Source organism: Oncorhynchus masou, unplaced genomic scaffold (genome assembly GCF_036934945.1).
Source record: "Oncorhynchus masou masou isolate Uvic2021 unplaced genomic scaffold, UVic_Omas_1.1 unplaced_scaffold_2984, whole genome shotgun sequence".
NCBI classification, from domain to species: domain Eukaryota; kingdom Metazoa; phylum Chordata; class Actinopteri; order Salmoniformes; family Salmonidae; genus Oncorhynchus; species Oncorhynchus masou.
Genome location: NW_027009403.1, coordinates 4,003 through 22,650, shown reverse-complemented (window position 1 = coordinate 22,650; position 18,648 = coordinate 4,003). Strand labels below are relative to the sequence as shown.

At 45.7% G+C, this 18,648-nt stretch overlaps 1 protein-coding gene across 1 annotated transcript in view; it reads right to left on the bottom strand.

The window, feature by feature from the left end:
- The window catches only part of LOC135534088 (mast/stem cell growth factor receptor kita-like), a gene marked incomplete at its 3' end in the record, with an annotated part of 37,420 nt that extends 19,529 nt beyond the window's left edge, over nt 1-17,891 (bottom strand). The window contains exons 1-6 of the mRNA XM_064961230.1: nt 17,546-17,891; nt 9,202-9,489; nt 8,473-8,757; nt 5,135-5,274; nt 3,827-3,995; nt 3,369-3,558 (exon numbers count right to left, since the gene is read on the bottom strand). Coding sequence (XP_064817302.1) covers nt 3,369-3,558; nt 3,827-3,995; nt 5,135-5,274; nt 8,473-8,757; nt 9,202-9,489; nt 17,546-17,600 — 1,127 coding nt within the window. The remainder of the gene's footprint in view (nt 1-3,368; nt 3,559-3,826; nt 3,996-5,134; nt 5,275-8,472; nt 8,758-9,201; nt 9,490-17,545) is intronic.
- Between the last annotated feature and the right edge of the window lie 757 nt (nt 17,892-18,648).

The window sequence follows — 18,648 nt, the reverse complement described above, 5'->3', positions numbered from 1 at the left end:
GTGGCTAGAGGAGGCAGGTAGCCTGGTGGCTAGAGGAGGCAGGTAGCCTGGTGGCTAGAGGAGGCAGGTAGCCTGGTGGCTAGAGGAGGCAGGTAGCCTGGTGGCTAGAGGAGGCAGGTAGCCTGGTGGCTAGGGGAGGCAGGTAGCCTGGTGGCTAGGGGAGGCAGGTAGCCTGGTGGCTAGGGGAGGCAGGTAGCCTGGTGGCTAGGGGAGGCAGGTAGCCTGGTGGCTAGGGGAGGCAGGTAGCCTGGTGGCTAGGGAGGCAGGTAGCCTGGTGGCTAGAGGAGGCAGGTAGCCTGGTGGCTAGGGGAGGTAGGTAGCCTAGTGGTTAGGGGAGGCAGGTAGCCTGGTGGCTAGAGGAGGCAGGTAGCCTGGTGGCTAGGGGAGGCAGGTAGCCTGGTGGCTAGGGGAGGCAGGTAGCCTGGTGGCTAGAGGAGGCAGGTAGCCTGGTGGCTAGGGGAGGTAGGTAGCCTAGTGGTTAGGGGAGGCAGGTAGCCTGGTGGCTAGAGGAGGCAGGTAGCCTGGTGGCTAGGGGAGGCAGGTAGCCTGGTGGCTAGGGGAGGCAGGTAGCCTGGTGGCTAGAGGAGGCAGGTAGCCTGGTGGCTAGAGGAGGCAGGTAGCGTACCAGTGTCTACATGTTCCCCACCTCCAGCACCGTACCAGTGTCTCTACATGTTCCTCACCTCCAGCACCGTACCAGTGTCTCTACATGTTCCTGACCTCCAGCACCATTTCCAGTGTCTACATGTGAAAACAGTGTGTTTCTAGGATCTGTGGTTTAAAAAAAGGAGAAGAAGAAGAAAGGTCCTAACAGAAAATGCGTCTCTGTGACATCACAGGGTTGGATTCAAAAAAGTAAGAACAATGAGTTTCTAGCCAGAGGAGGACATTTCCTACTCCGCGGGTCACTGTGAATCTCATCGTGTTTTTTAACATCTCTGTTTTGAACTTTTAATGATGTTGTCAATGTAAACAGCATACAGTATGTAGACACTGGTATTATGCTGGAACAGACTGGTCAATGTAAACAGCATACAGTATGTAGACACTGGTACTATGCTGGAACAGACTGGTCAATGTAAACAGCATACAGTATGTAGACACTGGTATTAGGCTGTAACAGACTGGTCAATAGAAACAGCATTGGATGGATGTCAGACGTTTTGAAAGGTCCTTGGGACGTCGATATATGCCTTCCTCTCCACTTACCATAAGAAAACATTTCCCGAGCACTGGCACAAACTCAAGATGCTCGAAGACGAAGCGTGGTCAGACCAAGCATGCTGCTTAAGACCCTGGACCACGGCAGTTCACAACGCTCCAACAAGCCGGGAGAATACTTGATGGAAGCTTATTTTGTTTTAAGCCCCCCCCCCAAACCATAGCCCTGACCTTAACCACTCAGAATGATCACCTCCCCCTCAAACCATAGCCCTGACCTTAACCACTCAGAATGAATACCTAAACTAACCTTCCCCCAAACCATAGCCCTGACCTTAACCACTCAGAATGATAACCTTCCCCCCCCCAAACCATAGCCCTGACCTTAACCACTCAGAATGAATACCTAAACTAACCTTCCCCCAAACCATAGCCCTGACCTTAACCACTCAGAATGAATACCTAAACTAACCTTCCCTCAAACCATAGCCCTGACCTTAACCACTCAGAATGATAACCTTCCCCCCAAACCATAGCCCTGACCTTAACCACTCAGAATGAATACCTAAACTAACCTTCCCCCAAACCATAGCCCTGACCTTAACCACTCAGAATGATAACCTTCCCCCCCCAAACCATAGCCCTGACCTTAACCACTCAGAATGATAACCTCCCCCCCCAAACCATAGCCCTGACCTTAACCACTCAGAATGAATACCTAAACTAACCTTTTTGTTTTAACCCTGTAACAACGCGGAATTAACCCTGTAACCACGCAAAATTACCCTGTAACCACGCAAAATTACCCTGTAACCACGCGAAATTAACCCTGTAACCACGCGAAATTAACCCTGTAACCAAGCGAAATTAACCCTGTAACCACGCGAAATTAACCCTGTAACCACGCGAAATTAACCCTGTAACCACACGAAATTAACCCTGTAATCACGCGAAATTAACCCTTTAACCACACGAAATTAACCTTGTAACCACGCGAAATTAACCCTGTAACCACGCGAAATTAACCCTGTAACCACGCGAAATTAACCCTGTAACCACACGAAATTAACCCTGTAACCATGCAGAATTATCCCTGTAAACAGGGATTGACTGGATATAATGAGATAATGAACATGAAGTTGGCTGAGATAATGAACATGAGGTTGGCTGAGATAATGAACATGAGGTTGGCTGAGATAATGAACATGAGGTTGGCTGGAGGTAATGAGATAATGAACATGAGGTTGGCTGGAGGTAATGAGATAATGAACATGAGGTTGGCTGGAGATAATGAACACGAGGTTGGTTGGCGATAATGAACATGAGGTTGGCTGGAGATGAGATAATGAACACGAGGTTGGTTGGCGATAATGAACATGAGGTTGGCTGGAGGTAATGAGATAATGAACATGAGGCTGGTTGGCTGGAGGTAATGAGATAATGAACATGAGGCTGGTTGGCGATAATGAACATGAGGTTGGCTGGAGGTAATGAGATAATGAACATGAGGCTGGTTGGCGATAATGAACATGAGGTTGGCTGGAGGTAATGAGGTAATGAACATGAGGCTGGCTGGAGGTAATGAGATAATGAACATGAGGCTGGTTGGCGATAATGAGATAATGAACATGAGGCTGGCTGGAGGTAATGAGATAATGAACATGATGTTGGCTGGAGATAATGAGATAATGAACATGAGGCTGTTTGGCGATAATGAGCATGAGGTTGGCTGGAGGTAATGAACATGAGGTTGGCTGGAGGTAATGAGATAATGAACATGAGGCTGGTTGGCGATAATGAGCATGAGGTTGGCTGAGATAATGAGCATGAGGTTGGCTGGAGGTAATGAACATGAGGTTGGCTGGAGATAATGAGATAATGTTGGCTGGAGGTAATGAACATGAGGTTGAAAAGTGGAGTGGCTGTTTAAGAGATATTTATCTTCCTATATATTGTACATTTGATGTATTTGAATACTGTTTCATGTAACGCTGAAATAGTGGATTTAATCAAATTAACGTATTGTTCTTTTTGTATCCCCAAAAAGTTGTTCATCTTTTTTAAGTGAAATTATTATTATTGTCTGCACTTTAATTATTAAAATAAAATTATTGAATGAAATATTACACTGGGGCAGACATTTTCTCTCTGAACCGTCACACTGATGTCCCATGTGACTAGAGCGTGTATCTGTCTGTGGAGAGTACCTGTATCGGTGTCGTCGCACAGTGATGACGTGCTCCGTGGTGTTTTGGAGGATCTTGCCGTTGTAAGCCCAGGACAGAGTGCCTGGTCTGGGGTAGGACTCCAACTCTACCCTGAGGCTTAGGCTCTCCCCTTCTCTGACAGCAGACTGGCTAGGCCGGGAGTCACCCAGCACACTGATGAAGCCTCGCTCTGGAGGGGGAACACACACAGGGTTAGGCTCTCCCTCTCTCTGACAGGGCGAGGCTCTCCCTCTCTCTGACAGGGCGAGGCTCTCCCTCTCTCTGACAGGGTTAGACAGGTTTAGACTATCATCAGTTACAGTGTTATAGAGGTTAACAAATTCCATCAGAGGTTCTGTCTTTGCGAGACTCAAACACACACACACACACACACACACACACACAAACACACACACACGCACGCACGCACAAACACACACACACGCGCACCCACTCACCACGGACATCCAGGTGCAGGGTATCGGTGGTGGCGCCCCTCTCGTTTTGGGCGTGGCATCGGTATGTCCCGGCGTCTGATTGGTTGACAGAGGTGATCCAGAGGGAGGTGGAGCGTTGGTAACCACGGGAACCAGCCAGGATGTGGGAGGTGTGGGCCTGGAAGGCACGCTGCAGACAGGGGTCAGAGTTCAGGGGTTCACTATACTGGACTCTCAGGTGGGTCATGGTTAGTGTACTGGTAGAAGCAATAGAACACTGTGAATACTTCTACAGAGAGAAAGGGAGGGAGAGAGAGACTGAGAAAGAGAGAGAGACTGAGAGAAAGAGACAGAGAGAGACATGGAGAAAGGGGGAGAGAGAGAGACAGGGAGAAAGGGAGAGAGAGAGAGACAGGGAGAAAGGGAGAGAGAGAGAGACAGGGAGAAAGGGAGAGCGAGACAGAGACAGACAGACAGACAGACAGACAGACAGACAGAGAGAGAGAGACATATTTCCCTCAGATTACACAGATCCACAAAGAATTTGAAAACAAATCCAATTTTGATAAACTCCCATATCAACTGGGTGAAATTCCACAGTGTGCCATCACAGAAGCAAGATTTGTGACCTGTTGCCACGAGAAAAGGGCAACCAGTGAAGAACAAACACCATTGTAAATACAACCCATATTTATGCTAATTTATTTTCCCTTGTGTACCTTAACCATTTGTACATTATTAAAACACTGTATATATATATATAATATGACATTTGTAATGTCTTTATTGTTTTGAAACTTCTGTATGTGTGATGTTTACTGTTAATTTTTATTGTTTATTTCACTTTATATATTCACTTTATATATTATCTACCTTACTTGCTTTGGCAATGTTAACACGTTTCCCATGCCAATAAAGCCCTTGAATTGAATTGGGAGAGAGACAGAGAGAGAGAGACAGCGAGAGAGAGACAGCGAGAGAGAGACAGCGAGAGAGAGACAGCGAGAGAGAGACAGAGAGAGACAACAGAGAGAGACAACAGAGAGAGACAACAGAGAGAGAGACAGAGAGAGAGACAGAGAGAGAGAGACAGAGACAGAGAGAGAGAGAGAGAGAGACAACAGAGAGAGAGACAGAGAGAGAGACAGAGAGAGAGACAGAGACAGAGAGAGAGAGAGAGAGAGAGACAGAGAGAGACACAGACAGAGAGAGAGAGACAGAGAGAGACAGAGAGAGAGACAGACAGAGAGAGAGAGACAGAGAGAGAGACAGAGAGAGAGAGAGAGAGGGAGAGACAGAGAGACAGAGACAGTATGGAGCCAGTCTCACCGCTCCAACAGGGAAGTCCCACTTAATGCTGAAGTCAGGGTTGAGGTTGGAGGAGCTGCAGGTGATCTCAAACTGCTCTCCTCTCCTCAGGATCACCCTCTCTCTCTGGGACAGACTGATCACTGGAGGCTGCTCAGGGACTGGGTGGGCAGAGGAGAGGGAGGTGGATATAAACATACAGTATGTCAGACAGGACCCTGTTTGGAGATGGACCATGTCTCACTGTTAACATAGAGGTGGTTCATGTCTCACTGTTAACATAGAGGTGGTTCATGTCTCACTGTTAACATAGAGGTGGTTCATGTCTAACTGTTAACATAGAGGTGGTTCATGTCTAACTGTTAACAGAGTCACATAGAGGTGGTTCATGTCTAACTGTTAACATAGAGGTGGTTCATGTCTCACTGTTAACATAGAGGTGGTTCATGTCTCACTGTTAACATAGAGGTGGTTCATGTCTAACTGTTAACATAGAGGTGGTTCATGTCTAACTGTTAACATAGAGTCACATAGAGGAGGTTCATGTCTCACTGTTAACATAGAGGTGGTTCATGTCTCACTGTTAACATAGAGGTGGTTCATGTCTAACTGTTAACATAGAGGTGGTTCATGTCTAACTGTTAACATAGAGGTGGTCCCTGTTTGGAGATGGACCATGTCTCACTGTTAACATAGAGGTGGTTCATGTCTCACTGTTAACATAGAGGTGGTTCATGTCTAACTGTTAACATAGAGGTGGTTCATGTCTAACTGTTAACATAGAGTCACATAGAGGTGGTTCATGTCTAACTGTTAACATAGAGTCACAGAGGTGGTTCATGTCTAACTGTTAACATAGAGGTGGTCCATGTCTAACTGTTAACATAGAGGTGGTTCATGTCTAACTGTTAACATAGAGGTGGTTCATGTCTAACTGTTAACATAGAGGTGGTTCATGTCTCACTGTTAACATAGAGGTGGTTCATGTCTCACTGTTAACATAGAGGTGGTTCATGTCTCACTGTTAACATAGAGGTGGTTCATGTCTCACTGTTAACATAGAGGTGGTTCATGTCTCACTGTTAACATAGAGGTGGTTCATGTCTCACTGTTAACATAGAGGTGGTTCATGTCTCACTGTTAACATAGAGGTGGTTCATGTCTCACTGTTAACATAGAGGTGGTTCATGTCTCACTGTTAACATAGAGGTGGTTCATGTCTCACTGTTAACATAGAGGTGGTTCATGTCTCACTGTTAACATAGAGTCACATAGAGGTGGCCCATGTCTGTTAACATAGAGGTGGTTCATGTCTAACTGTTAACATAGAGGTGGTTCATGTCTAACTGTTAACATAGAGGTGGTTCATGTCTCACTGTTAACATAGAGGTGGTTCATGTCTCACTGTTAACATAGAGGTGGTTCATGTCTCACTGTTAACATAGAGGTGGTTCATGTCTCACTGTTAACATAGAGGTGGTTCATGTCTCACTGTTAACATAGAGGTGGTTCATGTCTCACTGTTAACATAGAGGTGGTTCATGTCTCACTGTTAACATAGAGGTGGTTCATGTCTAACTGTTAACATAGAGGTGGTTCATGTCTAACTGTTAACATAGAGGTGGTTCATGTCTCACTGTTAACATAGAGTCACATAGAGGTGGCCCATGTCTGTTAACATAGAGGTGGTTCATGTCTAACTGTTAACATAGAGGTGGTTCATGTCTAACTGTTAACATAGAGGTGGTTCATGTCTCACTGTTAACATAGAGGTGGTTCATGTCTCACTGTTAACATAGAGGTGGTTCATGTCTCACTGTTAACATAGAGGTGGTTCATGTCTCACTGTTAACATAGAGGTGGTTCATGTCTCACTGTTAACATAGAGGTGGTTCATGTCTCACTGTTAACATAGAGGTGGTTCATGTCTCACTGTTAACATAGAGGTGGTTCATGTCTCACTGTTAACATAGAGTCACATAGAGGTGGCCCATGTCTGTTAACATAGAGGTGGTTCATGTCTAACTGTTAACATAGAGGTGGTTCATGTCTAACTGTTAACATAGAGGTGGTTCATGTCTCACTGTTAACATAGAGGTGGTTCATGTCTCACTGTTAACATAGAGGTGGTTCATGTCTCACTGTTAACATAGAGGTGGTTCATGTCTCACTGTTAACATAGAGGTGGTTCATGTCTCACTGTTAACATAGAGGTGGTTCATGTCTCACTGTTAACATAGAGGTGGTTCATGTCTAACTGTTAACATAGAGGTGGTTCATGTCTAACTGTTAACATAGAGGTGGTTCATGTCTCACTGTTAACATAGAGGTGGTTCATGTCTAACTGTTAACAGAGTCACATAGAGGTGGTTCATGTCTCACTGTTAACATAGAGGTGGTTCATGTCTCACTGTTAACATAGAGGTGGTTCATGTCTCACTGTTAACATAGAGGTGGTTCATGTCTCACTGTTAACATAGAGTAACATAGAGGTGGTTCATGTCTCACTGTTAACATAGAGTCACATAGAGGTGGTTCATGTCTAACTGTTAACATAGAGTCACATAGAGGTGGCCCATGTCTAACTGTTAACAGAGTCACATAGAGGTGGTTCATGTCTAACTGTTAACATAGAGGTGGTTCATGTCTCACTGTTAACATAGAGTCACATAGAGGTGGCCCATGTCTAACTGTTAACAGAGTCACATAGAGGTGGTTCATGTCTAACTGTTAACATAGAGGTGGTCCATGTCTCACTGTTAACATAGAGTCACATAGAGGTGGTTCATGTCTAACTGTTAACATAGAGGTGGTTCATGTCTAACTGTTAACATAGAGTCACATAGAGGTGGTTCATGTCTAACTGTTAACATAGAGTCACATAGAGGTGGTTCATGTCTAACTGTTAACATAGAGGTGGTTCATGTCTAACTGTTAACATAGAGTCACATAGAGGTGGTTCATGTCTAACTGTTAACATAGAGTCACATAGAGGTGGCCCATGTCTGTTAACATAGAGTCACATAGAGGTGGTTCATGTCTAACTGTTAACAGAGTCACATAGAGGTGGTTCATGTCTAACTGTTAACAGAGTCACATAGAGGTGGTTCATGTCTAACTGTTAACATAGAGTCACATAGAGGTGGTTCATGTCTAACTGTTAACATAGAGTCACATAGAGGTGGTCCATGTCTAACTGTTAACATAGAGTCACATAGAGGTGGTTCATGTCTAACTGTTAACAGAGTCACATAGAGGTGATTTGTGGCACAAATTCTGTGTATGCAAAAACGAGTATGCTGCCTGGAGATCTCTCTCTTTTTCCCTCCCTACTCCCCCCATTCTCCCTCATCTCTCACCGAGCCGTACGTCCACAGTATACTGGCTCGACCTCACGGTGGCACCTGCCAGCTCGCCAAAGCATATGTAGCAACCCTCGTACTCCTTCCTGGCGTTGCCGATGATGACCCCGCGCTGGGGGTCGGAGTGGTAATGGAGATCGGAGGGTAAAGGTTGTAAGTCACAGGTCTGTAAGGTCACGGGGGTCACATCAGGGTCGGTGACCAGGCATGGTAAAGTCAGGTTCTCCCCGACGCGGACCAGAATGCCGTTCACCATAGAACGCTGAAACGGACTCTGGGGGTCTGGGGGTGGGAGGGAGAGACGGGGGGGATGGGAGAGGAGAGAGAGAATTTGGGTTAGGTAGGAAAACAGAAGAGATGGAGATTGGGTTTATGCAAGACAACATAGGGAAGGGAGGGAGGGTGATACATATGCTCACAGATACAGAGAGAGACAGACAGACAGAGCGAGAGAGAGACAGACAGACAGACAGACACAGACAGACAGACAGACAGACCGAGACAGAGAGAGAGAGACACAGAGACCGAGAGAGACACAGAGACCGAGAGAGACACAGAGACCGAGAGAGAGAGACCGAGAGAGAGAGACAGAGAGAGACAGAGACCGAGAGAGAGAGAGACATACAGAAAGAGAGAGAGAGAGAGAGAGAGACAGACAGAAAAGCCTACATAGACAGAGTCATAGACAAACACACACAACACACACCCCCAACACACACCTCTCACCTTTCACAAAGACGTAGATGGAGGAGTGCTCCTTGGTGTTGTTGTTGATACAGGTGTATCGTCCCATGTGATATCCCTGGGCAGACTGCACCCTAACAAACACTACCCCTCCTCCCTCCTCTACCTCCCCCTCCAGCCGCCTGCCCCTCTCTCTCTGCCACCTCAACCCCCGTGAAACAACAGTGGATGGAGTGTTGGTGTTGTTGTCATGGCAGCGGAGTTCCAGAGCACCGCCTTTCGGAACCACCAGGTGAGGTCCACTGGGGAAGATGACGGGATTGGACCAACCTGTTGAACACACGGAACACGCCCATATATGGTATACAGTCAACAAGGCTGTAATGGCTGTGTGTTTAGGCTTTTGTTCTAGCCCAGCACTGTAAGAACACAACACACCTGAATCAAACATGACACTTAAATTTAGACCACGGAAAGTTGATTTAGGTGTGTTAGAGCTGGACTAGGACTAGGACAAAAACCTACACACAGAAAAGGTAGCATCGTGAGTGAATAGAAATATTGGAGTAGAATAGAGAAGAAAAATGTCATATCACCCAAAGAGATTCTTTAGACAGTCATGGTTCAGTCTAGTAACAGACTGGTGTAAAAGTGGACAGTCATGGTTCAGTCTAGACTGGTGTAACAGTGGACAGTCATGGTTCAGTCTAGTAACAGACTGGTGTAACAGTGGACAGTCATGGTTCAGTCTAGACTGGTGTAACAGTGGACAGTCATGGTTCAGTCTAGTAACAGACTAGTGTAACAGTGGACAGTCATGGTTCAGTCTAGACTGGTGTAACAGTGGACAGTCATGGTTCAGTCTAGACTGGTGTAACAGTGGACAGTCATGGTTCAGTCTAGACTGGTGTAACAGTGGTGGACAGTCATGGTTCAGTCTAGACTGGTGTAACAGTGGTGGACAGTCATGGTTCAGTCTAGACTGGTGTAACAGTGGACAGTCATGGTTCAGTCTAGTAACAGACTAGTGTAACAGTGGACAGTCATGGTTCAGTCTAGACTGGTGTAACAGTGGACAGTCATGGTTCAGTCTAGACTGGTGTAACAGTGGACAGTCATGGTTCAGTCTAGACTGGTGTAACAGTGGACAGTCATGGTTCAGTCTAGACTGGTGTAACAGTGGTGGACAGTCATGGTTCAGTCTAGACTGGTGTAACAGTGGTGGACAGTCATGGTTCAGTCTAGACTGGTGTAACAGTGGACAGTCATGGTTCAGTCTAGACTGGTGTAACAGTGAACAGTCATGGTTCAGTCTAGTAACAGACTGGTGTAACAGTGGGCAGTCATGGTTCAGTCTAGACTGGTGTAACAGTGGACAGTCATGGTTCAGTCTAGACTGGTGTAACAGTGGACAGTCATGGTTCAGTCTAGACTGGTGTAACAGACTGGTGTAACAGTGGACAGTCATTAATAGACCTACATCAATCTGGCTGAAGTTTTGCTCTTCCAACAGGGAGAATTAGGACCAACGTCTGGTGATGACCTCATGAAACCCAAACAGCTCAACTCATCATTATCCATAACAGACAAATAAGGACATTGACAAGGTGAATCACTCAATCAGCCAATCAGCAGGCTTCTAGAGGAGGAAAAAACGTTGACATTTGGGTCAGAAAAGTGTTTTTTTCCCTTTGTGTCCCTATTGGTCCCGGTCAAAAGTAGTGCCCTACATAGGGAATAGGGTGCCAACCCTGGTCAACAGTAGTGCACTACATAGGGAATAGGGTGCCAACCCTGGTCAAACATAGTGCACTATATGGGGAATAGGGTGCCAATTCTGGTCAAAAGTAGTGCACTATATAGGGAATAGGGTGCTAACTCTGGTCAAACAGTGCACTATATGGGGAATAGGGTGCCAACCCTGGTCAAAAGTAGTGTACTGCATAGGGAATAGGGTGCCAACCCTGGTCAAAAGTAGTGCACTACTTAGAGAATAGGGTGCCAACTCTGGTCTGACATAGTGCACTATATAGGGAATAGGGTGCCAACTCTGGTCAAAAGTAGTGCACTATATAGAGAATAGGGTGCCAACCCTGGTCAAAAGTAGTGCACTACTTAGAGAATAGGGTGCCAACTCTGGTCAAACATAGTGCACTATATAGGGAATAGGGTGCCAACTCTGGTCAAAAGTAGTGCACTATATAGGGAATAGGGTGCCAACTCTGGTCAAAAGTAGTGCACCACATAAAGGAATAGTGTGCAATTTGGGACAGACACTTTGTTTTTCAGTTCTGCAGATTAACACATGATTTGCATAGCCTGGCAGCCAATCAATAGACTTCGTGAGGAGAAAAAAATCAACGACATTTGGGTCATGAAGTTGTTTTGTTCCCTCTAGAGTTCAGATTCACAGCCTGTCAGTGTCCTAAACGGCACCCTATTCCCCCATGGGCGCTGGTCATAAAAACTAGTGCACTAAATAGGGAATAGGGCCCTGGTAATAAAAACTAGTGCACTAAATAGGGAATAGGGCCCTGGTAATAAAAACTAGTGCACTAAAAAAAAAATGTATTTTTTTTATTTCACCTTTATTTAACCAGGTAGGCTAGTTGAGAACAAGTTCTCATTTGCAACTGCAACCTGGCCAAGATAAAGCTTAGCAGTGTGAACAGACAACACAGAGTTACACATGGAGTAAACAATTAACAAGTCAATAACACAGTAGAAAAAAGGCGAGTCTATATACATTGTGTGCAAGAGGCATGAGGAGGTAGGCGAATAATTACAATTTTGCAGATTAGCACTGGAGTGATAAATGATCAGATGGTCATGTACAGGTAGAGATACTGGTGTGCAAAAGAGCAGAAAAGTAAATAAATAAAAACAGTGTGGGGATGAGGTAGGTGAAAATGGGTGGGTTATTTACCAATAGACTATGTACAGCTGCAGCGATCGGTTAGCTGCTCAGATAGCACATGTTTGAAGTTGGTGAGGGAGATAAAAGTCTCCAACTTCAGGGATTTTTGCAATTCGTTCCAGTCGCAGGCAGCAGAGTACTGGAACGAAAGAGGCCAAATGAGGTGTTGGCTTTAGGGATGATCAGTGATTAGGGAATAGGGCCCTGGTAATAAAAATGAGTGCACTAAATAGGTAATAAGGGTGCCAACCCTGGTCAGAAGCAGTGCACTAAATATGGAATAGAGGTGCCAACTGTTCAAAAGTAGTGCACTAAATATGGAATAGAGGTGCCAACTCTGTTCAATATCCATAGGGCTCTGGTCTAAAGTAGTGCACTATATAGGGAATGGGGCTCTGGTCTAAAGTAGTGCACTATATAGGGAATAGGCCTCTGGTCTAAAGTAGTGCACTATATAGGGAATAGGGCTCTGGTCTAAAGTAGTTCACTATATAGGAAATGGGGCTCTGGTCTAAAGTAGTGCACTATATAGGGAATAGGCCTCTGGTCTAAAGTAGTGCACTATATAGGGAATAGGCCTCTGGTCTAAAGTAGTGCACTACATAGGGAATAGGGCTCTGGTCTAAAGTAGTGCACTATATATGGAATAGGGTGCCAACCCTGGTCTAAAGTAGTGCACTACATAGGGAATAGGGTTCCAACCCTGGTCTAAAGTAGTGTACTAAATATGGAATAGGGTTCCAACCCTGGTCTAAAGTAGTGCACTACATAGGGAATAGGGTGCCAACCCTGGTCTAAAGTAGTGCACTACATAGGGAATAGGGTGCCAACCCTGATCTAAAGTAGTGCACTACATAGGGAATAGGGTGCCAACCCTGGTCTAAAGTAGTGTACTAAATATGGAATAGGGTGCCAACCCTGGTCTAAAGTAGTGCACTACATAGGGAATAGGGTTCCAACCCTGGTCTAAAGTAGTGCACTACATAGGGAATAGGGTGCCAACCCTGGTCTAAAGTAGTGCACTACATAGGGAATAGGGTGCCAACTCTGGTCTAAAGTAGTGCACTATATAGGGAATAGGGCTCTGGTCTAAAGTAGTGCACTACATAGGGAATAGGGCTCTGGTCTAAAGTAGTGCACTACATAGGGAATAGGGCTCTGTTCTAAAGTAGTTCACTATATAGGGAATAGGGCCCTGGTCTAAAGTAGTGCACTATATAGGGAATAGGGCTCTGTTCTAAAGTAGTTCACTATATAGGGAATAGGGCTCTGGTCTAAAGTAGTTCACTATATAGGGAATAGGGCTCTGTTCTAAAGTAGTTCACTATATAGGGAATAGGGCTCTGGTCTAAAGTAGTGCACTATATAGGGAATAGGGCTCTGGTCTAAAGTAGTGCACTATATAGGGAATAGGGTGCCATAGGGCTCTGGTCTAAAGTAGTGCACTACATAGGGAATAGGGTGCCAACCCTGGTCTAAAGTAGTGCACTATATAGGGAATAGGGCTCCATTTGGGATGCACCCATGGACTGACGGCCCTGGGGCACGAACGGTCACATGAAGATCATGTTGATGGGAAGACCTGCCAGGCAAATCATGTGTTGATCTTCAGAAGTCTAGGGCTTTGTTCCAAATGGCACCCTATTCCCTATGTAGTGCACTACTTCTGATCAGAGTTGGCACCCTAATTCCATATTTAGTGCACTGCTTCTGACCAGGGTTGGCACCCTATTACATATATAGTGCACTAAAGTAAAATTTCTACCTTGTCAGCTCGGGGGATTTGAACTTGCAACCTTTCGGTTACTAGTCCAACGCTCTAAACACTAGGCTACCCTACCTCCTCTACACTCTAACCACTAGGCTATCCTACCTCCTCTACACTCTAACCACTAGGCTACGCTGGATGTGGACTTGCAACCAATAGTTACAGTGACCAATAGCAACCAATAGTTCCAGTGACCAATAGCAACCAATAGTTACAGCGACTAAATGGTTAAGTGGAATTTGAGTGCCGTCATGATTTGTAACTGCTGGTGTGGCGGTAACAGCTGTACACACACACACACACACACACACACACACACACACTTTTCCTGGGAAAAGCCCGGATACGTCCAACTACCTTGGGATACAGTTATGCAAATACATAGTCAGCATCCCAAATGGCACCCTATTCCCTAGTTAGTGCACTACTTTTAACCAGGGCCCAAAAGATATCTGGCCAAAAGTAGTGCACTGACTAGGGAATTGGGTGCCACTTCTAATAGTGTGACTCTGGGCTTGAAGGAACAGGTTGAAGATGATAGATTACACTACCGTTATAGCTTTATGTAAACAACATTATAGGGCATACACCGGTGTGTGTGTGTGTGTGTGTGTGTGTGTACACAACAGTACACTGTAAAAAAAAAAAAAATATATATATATATATATATATATATATATATATAAAAAATATATATATATATATATATATATATATATATATATATACTGAACAACAATATCAACACAACATGTATAGTGTTGTTCCCATGTTTTACGAGCTGAAATAAAATATCCTAGAAATGTTCCATACGCACAAAAAAGCTTATTTATTTCAAACTTTGTGCACAAATTGTTTACATTTCTTTTAGTGAGAATTTCTCCTTTGCCCCAAGATAATCCATCCATCTGACAGGTGTGGCATATCAAGAAGCTGATTAAACAGCATGATCATTACACAGGTGCGCCTTGTGCTGGGCAGAGACAATAAAAGGCCACACTAAAATGTGCAGTTTAGTCACACAACACAATGCTACAAATGTCTCAACTCTTCAGGGAGCGTGCATTTGGCATGCTGACTGCAGGAATGTCCACCAGAGCTGTTGCCAAATCATTTCATGTTAATTTCTCTACCATAAGCCACCTCCAACATCGTTTTAGAGAATTTCACAGTAAGTCCAACCGGCCTCACAACCGCAGACCACACGTGTATGGCGTTGTGTGGGCGAGTGGTTTGCTGATGTCAACGTTGTGAACAGAGTGCCCCATGGTGGCGGTGGGGTTATGGTATGGGCAGGCATAAGCTACGGAAAAACTCAAAAACACAATTGCATTTTTAATCAGGGTACATTTTTATGCACAGAGATGCACCATGATGAAATCCTGAGGCCCGTTGTCATGCCATTCATCCGCCTCCACCACCTCATGGTTCAGCACGACAATGTACGGCCACATGTCGCAAGAATCTGTTCCAGTTCCTGCCAATATCCAGCAACTTCCACTGTGTGTGTGTGTGTGCGTCTGCCTGCCTAAGCCCTGTGTTGAATAAACATGGGCTTATTGCATCAGATCAGCTTATTCTGCATTCTACATCTGGAGCCCAGTAGCCTGGTAATAACAATGTAAACAACACGGGCCGAACTTCCAGACATGTTTAGCCTGCCTGCTGCCACCTGTTATGCGTGGAAGCCAACATATGTTGCTAAAATGTATGAATAATTAATTGGATAACCAAAAGAATGTGTGTGTGTGTGTGTGTTACCATGCATAACAAAACAATGGAATAGCCTCATAAGCTAAAATGTCCAAGATGATGCTTTAAAATACAGAACAGGCCATTGGCCAAGGAAGTGCTGGGAAAACTCCGTGTTAACACAACCCCACTCCGTACCAACACAACCCCACTCCGTGGAACACAACCCCACTCCGTACCAACACAACCCCAAAACCCCACTCCGTCCAACACAACCCCACTCCGTACCAACACAACCCCACTCCGTACCAACACAACCCCACTCCGTACCAACACAACCCCACTCCGTACCAACACACCACCAATCCGTACCAACACAACCCCACTCCGTACCAACACAACCCCACTCCGTACCAACACAACCAATCCATACCAACACAACCCCACTCCGTACCAACACAACCCCACTCCGTACCAACACAACCCCACTCCGTACCAACACAACCCCACTCCGTACCAACACAACCCCACTCCGTACCAACACAACCCCACTCCGTACCAACACAACCCCACTCCGTACCAACACACCACCAATCCGTACCAACACAACCCCACTCCGTACCAACACAACCCCACTCCGTACCAACACAACCAATCCATACCAACACAACCCCACTCCGTACCAACACACCACCAATCCACACCAACACAACCCCACTCCGTACCAAAACAACCCCACTCCACTCCACTCCATACCAAAACAACTCCACTCCATACCATACCAAAACAACCCCACTCCATACCAAAACAACCCCACTCCACTCCATACCAAAACAACCCCACTCCACTCCATACCATACCAACACAACCCCACTCCATACCAAAACAACCTCACTCCATACCAAAACAACCTCACTCCATACCAACACAACACCATACCAACACAACACCATACCAACACAACTCCATACCAACACAACTCCATACCAACACCAGTCCATACCAACACCCGAAACGACATGTATGAGACTACACCCCAATGGTAGGTCTACCTACACTATGACCAAAAGCCCAGACCATTATTCCTCATCCACCAAACTTTACAGTTGGCCAAACCCAGATTAATCCATCGGACTGCCAGATGGCGAAGCGTTATTCTTCACTCCAGAGAACGCGTTTCAACTGCTCCAGAGTTCAACCTCTCCAGCCGAAGCTTTGCATTGCGCATGGTGATCTTAGGCTTGTGTGCGGCTGCTCGGCCATGGAAACCCATTGAAGCTCCCGATGAACAGTTCTTGTGCTGACGTTGCTTCCAGAGGCCGTTTGGAACTCGGGTAGTGAGTGTTGCAACCGAGGACAAACCATTTTTACGCACTATGTGCTTCAGCACTCGGCGGTCCTGTTCTGTGAGCTTGTGTGGTCTACCACTTCACAGCTGAGACGTTGTTGCTCCTAGACGTTTCCACGTCACAATAACAGCACTGACGGTTGACGGGGGGGCAGCTCCAGCAGAGCAGACATTGTATGAACTGACGAGTTGGAAAGGTGGCATTCTATGACGGTGCCACGTTGAAAGCCACCGAGGTCTTCAGTAAGGCCAGTCTACTGACAATGTTCGCCAATGGAGATTGCGTGTCTGTGTGCTCGATTTGCAACGGGTGAGGTGGAAATAGCCCGATCCACACATTTTAAGGGGTGTCCACATACCTTTGTATATGTGGTGTATAATCAACCACAGGATATTGGATAAACCACAACATAACCGTATACGCCAAATATAAACCATAACATAACCTTGTACGCCAAATATAAACCACAACATAACCGTATACGTCAAATATAAACCACAACATAACCGTATACGCCAAATATACACCACAACATAACCATCCATACACGCTATATATAAACCACAACATAACCATCCATACACGCTATATATAAAACACAACCAAAACCTAAAACAGTAAAACCACAATAAACAGCACGTGAAAAACTTGGCGACTCACCTGTCAGCGGAAACAACAGACACTGCAAGATAACTAGAATCCAGTTGTCTCTCATGATTAGCTGTGTTGTTAATCCTACCCCATGCGTCTGGACTTGTGTGTGTGTGTCTAAAGTTGTCGTCTCTTCCCGTACAGTGAACTGCGTAGCGGGTCAATACCGCTGAGGTATGGTCCCTATCTAACTGAAGGAGGAACGCTACTGATTCGATTCTCTCAAGGGGCTGATACGACACTCCGATGGATTTTAATGTTCCTTAAAGGGCCAGTACACATTTTTCGCTCGACTCTTCTCCGTTTCTCCTCCTGTCTTCATCTCCTCCAGCAGTATACCGCTCCGATCCGTTCCGCATCGCCAGCCAGTCTGGACCACTGCCAGCGCGCGGCTGAGTCGTTATTACTGGAAGAACAACTCCTGTCTCCAAAGTCACGTTGACAGTTTTTCTAAATAAATAGCGCCTCGTCATAAAATGAATTCCCGCAGGATGAATCTGCGATTTTTAAAGTACCGTTCACACTTTGAATGATTACCCCTGGACACTGACAGTGAAGAGGGTGTTTTGGCGTCTGCAGTCTACTGCATCTCTGTCTGTCTGTCCTTCTGTCCTTCTGTCCATCTCTCTCTCTCTTTCTCTCTACCTCAATCTGTCACTCACTCACTCTCTGTCTCTCTTTCTCTCTATCTGTCCATCTGTCTCTCTCTCTCTCTCTCTCTCTGTCAGTGGTAGGTCAATGGTGATGCAGCTATGGTTTGTTATTCACTTGGTTTCACTTCACCTTCACTAATCAATATTATGTTAGATGATTCAGATGATTACTCATCACCATGCTGCGGTTACACACATTCAGACAGGGTGGGTGTGTGTTTGTGTGTGTGTGTGTGTGTGTGTGTGTGTGTGTGTGTGTGTGTGTGTGAGAGAGAGAGCTGTGTGTGTGTGTGTGTGTGTGTGTGTGTGTGTGTGTGTGTGTGTGTGTGTGTGTGTGTGTGAGAGGGAGCTGTGTGTGTGTGTGTGTGTGTGTGTGTGTGTGTGTGTGTGTGTGTGTGTGTGTGTGTGCGTGCGTGCGTGTGTGTGTGTGTGTGTGTGTGCGTGTGTGTGTGTGTGTGA